The 9717-nt window shown below is 45.6% G+C and overlaps 1 protein-coding gene and 1 long non-coding RNA gene across 3 annotated transcripts in view; one reads left to right on the forward strand and one right to left on the reverse strand.

The window, feature by feature from the left end:
• The window catches only part of NDUFB2 (NADH:ubiquinone oxidoreductase subunit B2), a 9098-nt gene extending 3516 nt beyond the window's left edge, over positions 1–5582 (reverse strand). The window contains exon 1 of one of the 2 annotated variants that reach the window (XM_040471786.1): positions 5430–5582. In XM_040471786.1, the coding sequence (XP_040327720.1) occupies positions 5430–5527 (98 nt within the window). In that variant the 5' untranslated portion in view covers positions 5528–5582. The remainder of the gene's footprint in view (positions 1–5429) is intronic. The other variant, XM_040471785.1, reaches the window with a different exon arrangement.
• LOC121028243 (uncharacterized) overlaps positions 1–9292 on the forward strand; it is a 24456-nt gene extending 15164 nt beyond the window's left edge. The window contains exons 2-3 of the long non-coding RNA XR_005789141.1: positions 8165–8169; positions 9281–9292. This is a non-coding gene — a long non-coding RNA (uncharacterized LOC121028243). The remainder of the gene's footprint in view (positions 1–8164; positions 8170–9280) is intronic.
• The last annotated feature ends 425 nt before the right edge of the window (positions 9293–9717 follow it).

Below are 9717 nucleotides of genomic sequence, written 5' to 3' on the forward strand. Positions count from 1 at the left end.
TTTTATTTATTTATTTATTTATTTATTTATTTTTTAATTTTTTTTTCAACGTTTATTTATTTTTGGGACAGAGAGAGACAGAGCATGAACAGGGGAGGGGCAGAGAGAGAGAGGGAGACACAGAATCGGAAACAGGCTCCAGGCTCTGAGCCATCAGCCCAGAGCCCGACGCGGGGCTCGAACTCACGGACCGCGAGATCGTGACCTGGCTGAAGTCGGACGCTTAAACGACTGCGCCACCCAGGCGCCCCAAGTTTTATTTATTTTGCAGACAGAGAGAAAGCACACAAGCAGGGACAGCAGACAGACAGAGAGAGACACAGAATCCAAAGCAGGCTCCAGGCTCCGAGCTGTCAGCACAGAGCCCGACGCAGAGCCTGACCCCACGAACCGTGAGATCATTACCTGAGCCGAAGCCAGATGCTTAACCGACTGAGCCACCCAGGTGCCCCTAAATCTAACATTTCTCATCTCCTCCATGAAACACAGGATGACAGACCTCCACAGTCCCTTGAAACTCATTTTTCCTAAGCCTGCTTTTAAACTTGTTTGGCAGCAAAAAACTGGCCTGCACTGATGAGATTATTATTTCCCTTTAGTGAATATTCATGTATTTTACAGCAGAAATATGAACGTGTTGATAATGGGATACCGGCCTCAAGTTTTAGTCCAGGGACGTGAACCTGCAGCAGTACGTCACTTAGCTGATCCAGAAAAACAAATGGGCAAATTAATTTTGTTCTGTTTAGCCATCTATTTCAAAGGCAAATTATGTCCTCTGCTCTATTACAGTCTTTATTAAAAGACCACTATATGGGAATGACGACTCAGCAAATCCTTTTTTTTTTCTTCTCAGTTTATTTATTTTTTTTAGTAATCTTGACACCCAATGTGAGGCCGGAACTCATGACCCTAAAAAAATTTTTTAATACATAAAAGCAAATGTTTACTTTAAAAAAAAGAAATAATAAGCTAATACTTCTGAACAGAGCAAAGAGCCTCAAAACAGTAAGTCCAAACAACTTTTTCTGGTTTTTGTTTTCATTTCAATATTGATAAACTGGGGGACACAATCCCTAAGGGCTGCAGTCTTTTTATTGTTAGATTTTAATTATTATAGGTGGACTCTAACGTAATATAATTTGTACTGAATGGTGTTATTGTCAAGATCTATTTAGCAGCTATACATATTCTATGATACAGAAGTTTAAAGAGAATTTCTAGGGGCGCCTGGGTGGCGCAGTCGGTTAAGCGTCCGACTTCAGCCAAGTCACGATCTCGCAGTCCATGGGTTCGAGCCCCGCGTCGGGCTCTGGGCTGATGGCTCAGAGCCTGGAGCCTGTTTCCGGTTCTGTGTCTCCCTATCTCTCTGCCCCTCGCCCGTTCATGCTCTGTCTCTCTCTGTCCCAAAAATAAATAAACGTTGAAAAAAAAATTTTTTTTTAAATAAATAAATAAAGAGAATTTCTATATAAAATGTACAGTGTTCACAAATTTCATTTCAGGGAAGACTCAGCTTGTAAAACAATATTCTGTGCAGCATAGAAATGAATAACTGTACCAAAACTGCACTAACATTTCTTCAAACTGTGCTGTAGATTTGAGAACATCACTAGAGCTATGGTTCCTTATACATTCTTACCCACCACCCTTATTATCCTCTCCTACTCTTTTAACATTTTTTTAATGTTCATTTATGTTTTTGAAAGGGAGGGAAGGGGCAGAGAGAGTGACACAGAAGCTGAAGCAGGCTCCAGGCTGTCAGCAAAGAGCCCAACTGGGAGCTTCAAATTCACAAACCTTGAGATCATGACCTGAGCTGAAGTCGGACGCTTAACCGACTGAGCCACCCAGGCGCCCCTATCCTCTCCCTTTAATTGTTAAAGGTTATTAATATTCATCATTTATTGTTTACCATGTGCCAAACACCAAAGTAAGCATTTTATATGCATTATCATTTATGTTCATAACCCTATAGACAGAGCCTATGGTTACTAATATTCACAAATGAAAACACTGGGGGATTATTTGGTGGCAAAGCCCAAGCTCTTAAATACTGCCTACGAACAACATTAATAATTTTCTCATTTTATGAATCAAAGACACAGCTCTTTTTTTTTTTTTTTTAATTTTTTTTTTCAACGTTTATTTATTTTTGGGACAGAGAGAGACAGAGCATGAACGGGGGAGGGGCAGAGAGAGAGGGAGACACAGAATCGGAAACAGGCTCCAGGCTCTGAGCCATCAGCCCAGAGCCTGACGCGGGGCTCGAACTCACGGACCGCGAGATCGTGACCTGGCTGAAGTCGGACGCTTAACCGACTGCGCCACCCAGGCGCCCCGACACAGCTCTTAATTACAATTCCCATCAGCATGATACCACACTGAAGAGATAAAGTTTCATTTTTATGTAAATATTTACCCAGTATATTACACATCTATTTGGAAGGCTCTACATAAAATATTAATGGATGGTGTAAGAGGTGATTCCTATTTTTGCATATGTATTTAAATTTTTATTAACTTTTTTTTTTAAGTTTATTTTATTTATTTTGAGAGAAAGCGAGAGCATGAGCAGGGTAGGGGCAGAGGGAGAGAGAGAATCCCAAGCGGATTGCGTGGGGTTCTATCTCCCATAACGTGATCATGACCTGAACTGAAACCTAGGGTCTGATGCTTAACTGGCTGACCACTCAGGCACCCCTTAAGTTTTGGGTTAAATTCCAGTTAGTTAACATACAGAGTAATATTAGTTTCAGACATATAATATAGAAATTCAACACTTCCATGCAACACCCAGTGCTCATCACAAGTGCCCTCCTCAATCCCCATCACCTAGGTCACCCATCCCCCCACCCACCTCCTGTCTGGTAACCATCAGTTTGTTCTCTAGGGTTAAGAGTCTGTTTCTTGGTTGCCTCTCTCTTCTTCCCTGCCTTCGCTCATTTGTTTTTCTTAAATTCCACATATGAATGAAATAATATGGTCTTTTTCTATGACTGAATTCACTTAGCATTACACTCTGGATCCACCCACGTTGTGGCAAATGGCAAGATTTCATTTTTTTATGGTTGAGTAATACAGATTTTTTGTTTCTTTGTTTTTAAATAGTGCCCACATATTACTTTTAAAAGGCACCCTCAAGGGGCGCCTGGGTGGCTCAGTCAGTTGGGCGGCTGACTTCGGCTCAGGGCATGATCTCACAGTTTGTGGGTTTGAGCCCCACGTCAGGCTCTGTGTTGACAGCTCGGAGCCTGGAATCTGCCTCGGATTCTGTGTCTCCCCCATCTCTCTGTTCCTCCCCTGCTTGTTCTCTGTCTCCAAAAAATAAATAAACGTTAAAAAAAATAAAAAATAAAAGGCTCCCTCAAGCATCATTGCTTTATGACCTGAAGAATATATCACACTGTTTCTGTAATGCCATCATGTGCCAATTTTATTTAACAGTATTTATTCAGGACCTATCTATGCATATAAATACTTCATTTTACAAACAAACTATGGGGATGAGAATTCAATATATTGTAACAACAGGCTTCCTCTTTGATACGTTTTAAATACAAGGGCCCATCAGTTAAATTCATTAAAATAATATTTGAGAATTACAGTTCAAAGTCACTACCAGGAACTCTCCACATTTCATTATTGCCACAGTGGCCTGTTGTTTTAACTATGACTTGAAATAAGTTGACCCACTTATTTCAAGTCATAGGCGTTGGGGCGCCTGGCTGGCTCAGTTGGTAGAGCATGCAGCTCTGGATCTCAGGGTCATGAATTTGAGTCCCACACTGAGTGGAGAGAGCATTTAAAAAAAAAAAAAAAAAGAGGGGCACATGGGTGGTTCAGGTCATGATCCCACGGTTCATGGATTTGAGCCCCACGTCCGGCTTTGTGCTGACAGCTTGCTCAGAGCCTGGAACCTACTTCGGATTCTGTCCCTCTCTCTCTGCCTTTCCCCTGCTCACGTTCTCTCTCTCCTTCAAAATAAACATTATTTTTTTTTTTTTTTTTTTTTTTTAAGACAGGCACCTATGTAGCTCAGTGGGTTAAGCATGCAACTCCTGACCTCAGCTCAGGTCACGAACTCGCGGTTAGTTGAGATCGAGCCCCTCATCGGGTTCTGCCCTGACAGTGCAGAGTCGGCTTGGGATTCTCTCTCCCTCTCTACCCCTCCCTTGCTCATGCTCTCTCTCTCAAAATAAGTAAATAAACAGTAAAAAGAAAGAAACAAACTTCCAAGGCCAAAGAGCTAGACTGTGGCAGAGGTGAGATTTGAATTGAGGCAGTTTGAGGCCACAATCCTGCTTTTAACCACTACCTACCCTGCCTCTTGGAAAAATGTAGATGATGATCTACGGGGCCTGGAACATCACCTGTAAAAATCGGGCGTTCTACTTTCTGTCCTGCTCGTACTGAATCTCTGCACTACCAATTCATTTTTGGCAGATGTGCCCTCCCTTGGCAACCCAGCACTATGATTCCCAGTTGAATTTTTGGGCTACCTCACGAGTGACTCCTCTATTGCTCATTCTCTTAATTCTGGTGTTGCGAGAGTGAACCCTAACACGAACTATGGGATTCGGAGATAATGTGTCAATCGATTCTGCCAAAGGGAACATTCTCATAGGGAATGTTGATAATGGAGGAGACTATGCATGAGAACAGGGGCCTTATGGGAAATCTCTGTATCTACCACTCAATTCTGCTGTGAACCCAAAACAGTTCTAAAAAATAAGATTTCTTTTTTTTTTTTTTTTTTTTTTTTTTTAATTCCTATATTGCCCAAGCATCCACTTTTGGCTCTCTTCTCACCCTTCGGCACTCTCCCTGGGTGATCGCCTCCACAACCTTAAGAGAATTCATCCTCCACCCTGAAGCCAGAGTAACTATTCAGAATGGAATTAAAATCTGGTTATGTGACATCTAATTAAAACCTCGCTGGGATCGCTATCGCCTCCGTTAGAAATCCTCCAGCCGGGCATGCGGCCATTCCCTCCCTACGTCCCAAGGTCTCCCGAGGCACTTCGGACACCCCTTGCCTCGCACTTGACGCTTCAAAACACACCGTACAGGTTGTTTCCCCTGCCAGAACGCCCTCGCCTCCCCCAACTCCTGCTCTCGCTTCCAGATCGGCTCCAGCTTGCCTCCACATTCAACTGAATTTCCCAAAGGCAGGCTCCCCTGGGGCAGGAGCAGCCTCCCGCACAGTGGAAAACCTGCCAAGCAGACAGTGCCCCGGCGCCCACTGCCCCCCGGCTCTCCCTGGCCCCCACGTCACGGACCGGGACTCCAAGTCCCAGCATGCCTCGGGGCGGAGATCGCTGGAGAGACCCGGTCCGCCCAGGTGCCCGGCGTCAAGGTGAGGGCGTCCCGAAGACGGGCGCTTTCCGTTAGAAGCAGGCGGGGCCCCTCTCCCAGCCAACACTCACTGACGGACTCCAGTGCCTCCAGCCGCCCCGGAGCCGCGGCCTTTGAACAAGTGGTTTCCAACCCGAAAGAAAGGCGCCAACCGCTTCAGAGCCGACATGCCAGCCCGCGTCCGGATCGCCGTTCCCAGGCCGCACCGCCTCTTACGTCACTTCCCCCCGGCGCCCCGCCCCGTTACGTCATGACGTCGCCCCGCCCGTCTCCCAGAAGGTGGCGTTTGCCGGGGGAAAGGCTTTAGGAGTCTCCCGGCTTCAGGCTCAGCTTTAGGAGACCCTCTTTGCGCGCTTGTGCTGGGAAACCAGCACTGAGTCTGCTCACTCGCTCCTCTCTGACTGCTCATCTACACGGTGTTTTCCCACCTCCATCCGCTCCTCTGCCTGTTCTTCCCTAGTTAACTGCCTTCTGGACTCCCCCTTAAGGCTGCTAGACCCTTTCTGAAGCAGATGACCTGCCCAAAGCGAGTCCTTTGTGCTCTCCTCTCCTGAAAGAGGCTCACAACAGTTTTCTTTAAAGTCTTCGTTTTTTTATTGTCCTGCCACTTGATTACCAACCAGCAGCCAGTGGTGCGCAAATACCAGTACATGGACTGGTGGCATCAGAATCACCTAAGGAGCCCGATCCCAGATACTCTTCAGTCTGGAGCAAGGCCAAGGAATCTGCATGTTAGCGTGCTCTCCAGTTTATGCAGTGCTCTAATTCCCTGATCCTGAGCCAAGCCCTAGATTCTTGACTTTTGTCTCCTAATATTGCCTTCCATTAAATCCTGGATGGACTCTAAGCTCCTCTAGACCCCCACACCACCATCTCCCCCCAACCCTCCCAGAAATTCTTAGGGTCTTTACTTACCCGTTATGGTCTTCCTAAAAAGTTGCAAGTTTGATTAACTGATTTATTTTTTTAAGTTTGTTTATTTATTTGAGAGAGTGTGCTCACATGTGAGCGGGGGCGGGGAAGAGAGGGAGAGACAGAATCCCTAGCAAGCTCCATGCTGTCAGGGCAGGGCCCAGCTGGGGCTTGATCTCCCCAACCTGAGATCGTGACCTGAGCCAAAGTGAAGAGTCGATTGCTTAACCGACTGAGCCACCCAGGCACCCCCCACAAGGTTAACTTATAGACTTAGCCTGCCAGCCTCACACCTTGGAGATTTCTATTTGAAATGCATCGTTTGCTAAGCCCTGAAGACTTCACTCTCAGAGTCACAAGCATGAAGAAGAGGATACTTACGGAGAGAAATGCAGACCTAAATTTAGGGATTTCAGTGCACTGAATATAACTGACATCCTTCCTGTGCCAAGATCTGGGTCTCCATGTGCCCTGTAACAGGAAACCTGTCTCCCTGGAGTTACACTCACATAAAGCTTGGAATTACTGAGTTGCCTTGTGACCTTCTGAGCAGCCTACTAATTTAACCCCTGGCCCTGTAGAACTCTCTCCCCTGTTGTCCTGCCCTCCCAACTTGTAAGCTGGTGTATAGAGGAGAGAATCCACTATTTTCTGGATGAAAGTTGACTTTCCAGTTGATACACAAGAGCATGGCTTCCTCTGACCAACTTACCCTTTCTAGTGACATGTATGACCACTAAGATACGAAGTTCATGAACTGGGAAGACAGAGCTTTCCATTCTTCCCTGGGAGCTCACTGCCCAAGCTACACAACTTCCCTGATCCCAGCAAAGAATGAATTTGTGATTGCAAGGCCAAGGGGCCCCCCCCCCGGGGGGGGGGGAGGTGGAGCACAGCTTAAACAAAAAAGAGCGAAAAGATCTGGAGTTCAAATAGAGTTAATAGGGTCAAATCGAGTTAATAGCTCTATTAGCTCTATTAAAGTCGAGTCACTTTACTTCTCTGAGTATCAGTGGCCCCATCTGAGTGCGAGTCTTCTAGAGTACCTAGCCCACCACATGTACTCAGGAAATGTTTATTCTTTGTTATTCTTTCCTTTCCTCCTAGCAAAAGCTATTCAGGGGAATTAAAATTCATCCACTCTTCCCATCTTTTTTGCTGAATTACTAACCAAGAAGTTTTAACTTCAATGCTTGCTTGTAATATTAAATAATTATAATAATGCTTGTAATAAAAATATTGTTTTATAGACCATTTGTAGGACCCTTAGCTTTAATGCCTTGCATTACAAATTCTGATTTTACTATAGTTTATGGTCCCAATCAGTAAAATATTTTGACTATGTAGCAGTGATGCCTATTTGTTTTCTAGACACGCTTTAAGAATTCCAAAGGGGCTGGGCGCCTGGGTGGCTCTGTCAGTTAGGGACAGACCCTAACTGACCTAACATACAGCATCTAACCCCAAATCAAGAACCTATTCCTTGGCTGGGAATAGAAAACAAAGCAAGGAAGCAAGGAAGGGAGAGAAAAAACAAAACAAACTTTTGTTCACACAACTTCATGTATCATTTCATTTCCTACGTTTAAAGGCTTGATCTCCCTTTCCCTAGAAGTCTTAGAAAGAAGAAAGGAACCCATCTGTCCAGCGGTTTTAGTAACACGGAAATGAACCTTATTCTTCCTACTTTAGAAGGGATTGAGTTGTGGTCGCTCTTCAGGGGACAGCCACCATGCTGCCCCTTTATCCACTTACACCCAAGGAAGTAGCCTTTTCTCGGTAAGAAGACGACTTGAAAAATCAGATTTAACATTTTTTAAGATGCTGAATTTAAAAATCAGCCAATTACCTACATTAAAGCACATTTGTTGCCCATTTTTCTCCTCTGAGACAGCCTGTGTTCATTTTCGGCTGCTGCTATAATGGCTCCTGAGGAACTGAGGCCCTCAGTCCAACAGCCCACGAGGAACTGAAGTGTGCCAACAGCCACGTGAATGAGCCTGGCATCGCACCCACCCCTGTGGAGCCTCAAGATGCCGGCAGCCTGGGCAAAACCCTGAGCAGGGGCCCTGGCTAGACTGCACCCAGGTTTCTGACCTGCAGACACTGTGAGGTACTAAGTTTTGTTGTTTTTCAGCCACTAAGTTTGGGGTAGTTTGTATGCGATGTTAGATAACTAATACATGCCACCAATGGATTTAATCAAACTATCAGTTTTAAGGCAAAGCTCAGTACTGCTGAGACAGGCTCAGGGCGGCACCCACCCTGCACTTGGACCCTCTCTCACCTCACAGCGTAGGTGTACGTGCACTTGACACAAGGGCTCTGTGTGTGGCTGGAGTGCCCATGAGGAAGCTGAACAGTGCCACTGCCCACCCCAGCTATCTGGAGCCACCCCAACCCCTCACTGCCTGACTAGAGTGCCCTCCCCTCAAGACTTGATAAGTAAAGGGGTGCCTGGGCGGCTCGGTTGGTTAAGCGTCCAACTTTTTATTTGGGCTAACGTCATGATCTCACAGTTCGTGGGTTCGAGCCCCGCGAGGGGCTCTGTGCTGACAGCATGGAGCCTGCTTGGGAATCTCAATCTCTCTCTCTCTCTCTCTGCCCCTCCCCTGCTCACACACACTCTCTCTCAAAAATAAATTAAAAAAAGACCTGATAAGTAAAATTGCTATCCATGGGCGCCTGGGTGGCGCAGTCGGTTAAGCGTCCGACTTCAGCCAGGTCATGATCTCGCGGTCCGTGAGTTCAAGCCCCGCGTCAGGCTCTGGGCTGATGGCTCGGAGCCTGGAGCCTGTTTCCGATTCTGTGTCTCCCTCTCTCTCTGCCCCTCCTCCGTTCATGCTCTGTCTCTCTCTGTCCCAAAAATAAATAAACGTTGAAAAAAAAAAATTAAAAAAAAAAAAAATTGCTATCCATACCCCTCAAAAAAACTGCCCCAAATGATCCTATGTGCAACTAAACCTTCTTTGCTCCCTAAAAGACAAAGGGGAGGAACTTCATCCTTGAGAAGGAAAGAGTGCAAGAATCTAGTCCTGTGGTCAGACCAGAACTTCCAGAGAGGGAAGGCTTGACTTACTATCTAGAGCAGCGGTCTCCAAAACAAGCAAGAGAATCCTCTGTGATGTGGGAGAAAATACTATTTTTTATCAAAAAGAAGAAGAAGAAGAAGAAGAAGAAGAAGAAAGAGAGAGAAAGAAAAGAAAAAGAAAGAAAGAAAGAAAGAAAGAAAGAAAGAAAGAAAGAAAGAAAGAAAGAAGGAAGGAAGGAAGGAAGGAAGGGAAGGAAGAAAAAGAAAAGAAGAAAAAGAAAAGAAAGAAACTAAGTTTTACTGATATCGGCTCTACAAGCTGACCCTGGGACCCGCTTAGTCCATGGGGGCCCACCAGTTTTAGGGAACTGACCGTGAGTGGGCCCAGGGCAGAAAGGCAGGCAGTGGCCTCCTTA

The sequence above is a fragment of the Herpailurus yagouaroundi genome, unplaced genomic scaffold, assembly GCF_014898765.1.
Source record: "Herpailurus yagouaroundi ecotype Mexico unplaced genomic scaffold, PumYag 100, whole genome shotgun sequence".
NCBI classification, from domain to species: domain Eukaryota; kingdom Metazoa; phylum Chordata; class Mammalia; order Carnivora; family Felidae; genus Herpailurus; species Herpailurus yagouaroundi.